The sequence below is a fragment of the Aptenodytes forsteri genome, unplaced genomic scaffold (genome assembly GCF_000699145.1).
Source record: "Aptenodytes forsteri isolate BGI_AS27 unplaced genomic scaffold, ASM69914v1 Scaffold82, whole genome shotgun sequence".
Taxonomy (NCBI): Eukaryota; Metazoa; Chordata; class Aves; order Sphenisciformes; family Spheniscidae; genus Aptenodytes; species Aptenodytes forsteri.
Genome location: NW_008795490.1, coordinates 11,687,375 through 11,689,140, shown reverse-complemented (window position 1 = coordinate 11,689,140; position 1,766 = coordinate 11,687,375). Strand labels below are relative to the sequence as shown.

Genomic DNA, 1,766 nt, shown 5'->3' with positions numbered 1-1,766 from the left:
TGAAGCTGATTACAGCCAATTTTCAAATGCTTGTCGGCATCACATAACAAACGCAAGACTTTAATAAGGTGTGTGTGCTGGGACAAATGTCGTGGACGGTGAGTCACAGAATGGCATGTCTATTTAAACTGGGGATCTGCCCAAGCCAGCTGTTTTAAAAAAATTAGAAAATAAAAAGAGGAATACTAGCTAAGTGGATGTTGAAGAATATCAATGAGAAATGCTATGATATAGCCTATGTTTTCTACAGTGCACGTGAAGGCTCTGGTCATTCCTGGTACAAGTCTACTGTAGATGTCCTGGAACAAAAGATCCCACGAGTTAAGACTAGTTTCAGAGCTTTCCTGAACCAAGGGTAAGAAAATACATAGATCAAGGGGTTGCAGGCAGAACTGAAGTAAGCAAACCAAATTAGGATGTCAAACAGAACTGGGGGGGTAATGAAAGCCAGAAGACTGTCTACCTTGGTGTCAATAGCAAAGGGCAACCAGCACAGGAGGTAGACTCCTACAGCTACCCCAAGAGTCTTTGCTGCTTTCCTTTCACTCTTGGATGCTCCTACGTGTAGCTGAGACCCGATACTCCTGCTCATGTTGTTTATCAGCCTGGCTTGCTTGTTAGCCACAGTAAATATTTTTACATACCGAACTTTCATTACAAGGCAAGGGAAGAATACTGGAAAGTTCAACCACCCCCAGAGCTTGTTGAACAGCAGCTGACAACTACCAACACAGGGCATGCCTCGCAAAAAATGGCCCAGTCCTTCTGCAATCGCTTTAACGTAGAGGAAGACAGAGGTATAAACCACAGGCACTGCCCACCCCACCCCAGTGTAAATGCAGGCCACTCTTCGGTGAACTTGGTGGGGCAGGGCAAAGGGTCACAGATGGCACAGTGCCGATCAATGGAAGTAAAACACAGATGAAATATGGAGGTCAAGCAAAAAAGTGTGTCCAGAAAGGTGTGCAGCCTACAGAAGTCATCTCCAAAATACCAGCAGCTCTCTACGGACCGGATGGTGCCAAAGGGCAGCACAGTCAGCCCCAGGAGGAGGTCAGCAAGGGCGAGGGAGAGGAGAAGGTGGTTGGTGGGGGTGTGCAGGGCTTTGAAATGGGAAACGACAATGAAGACAAGCAGGTTCCCCAGCACTGTGATCAGCGTGCCCAAGGCACAGGCCAGATAAATGGCCAGCTGGACCACGAAGGAGTGTAAGGTCCTATAGCGGGAGCCGTTCGCCTCGTAGCACAGGGCGACAAGCATCCCCTCCTCAGCACTGGGGCCCTGGGCTGAGCTCATGCCAGCCTGCCCAGGTCCCACTGCCTCCCCCGGCTCTGCCACAAGCCTGGAAAAGGATTCACCTTCCAGCAGAGGTGCCAAATGACTAACCTGAAAAAAAGGTAATAAAAAGGCAGGTTAGAAGGAGAGATGTCTTTTACTCAAATACTTTTATTAAAGCCATTGGAGAGTGTCCATATTTCAAGCAAAAAAATGAGCCTGATTTATCTGTTTTATATCTCTATTGAAATAAAGCAGCTCCAGATCAGTGTATTCAATTTTTGTGGCATCATTTGTTATATTATATTTTGGTTTTCTTTCAGCCAATACCGCGAGTAGTGCAGGAAATGCAGCAAATCCAGAGGTGTGTGGGCAAGCAGTCAACGAAGAGAAGGTCTGCCTTAGAAGGAAAACCAATGCTGAGTAACAGGCATTGCAAGCCAAAGCTCCTTAAGGGATTTGAAAGCTGACTCTAGTATAATGGTACTCTG

The 1,766-nt window shown here is 46.9% G+C and overlaps 1 protein-coding gene across 1 annotated transcript; it reads right to left on the bottom strand.

Moving 5' to 3' along the window:
* Positions 1–268: 268 nt before the first annotated feature.
* LOC103900812 (trace amine-associated receptor 5) lies at positions 269–1,296 on the bottom strand. Its single transcript, XM_009281582.1, is given in 2 exon segments — positions 269–852; positions 855–1,296. Coding segments are annotated over 2 exon segments (1,026 nt in total).
* Positions 1,297–1,766: the final 470 nt, after the last annotated feature.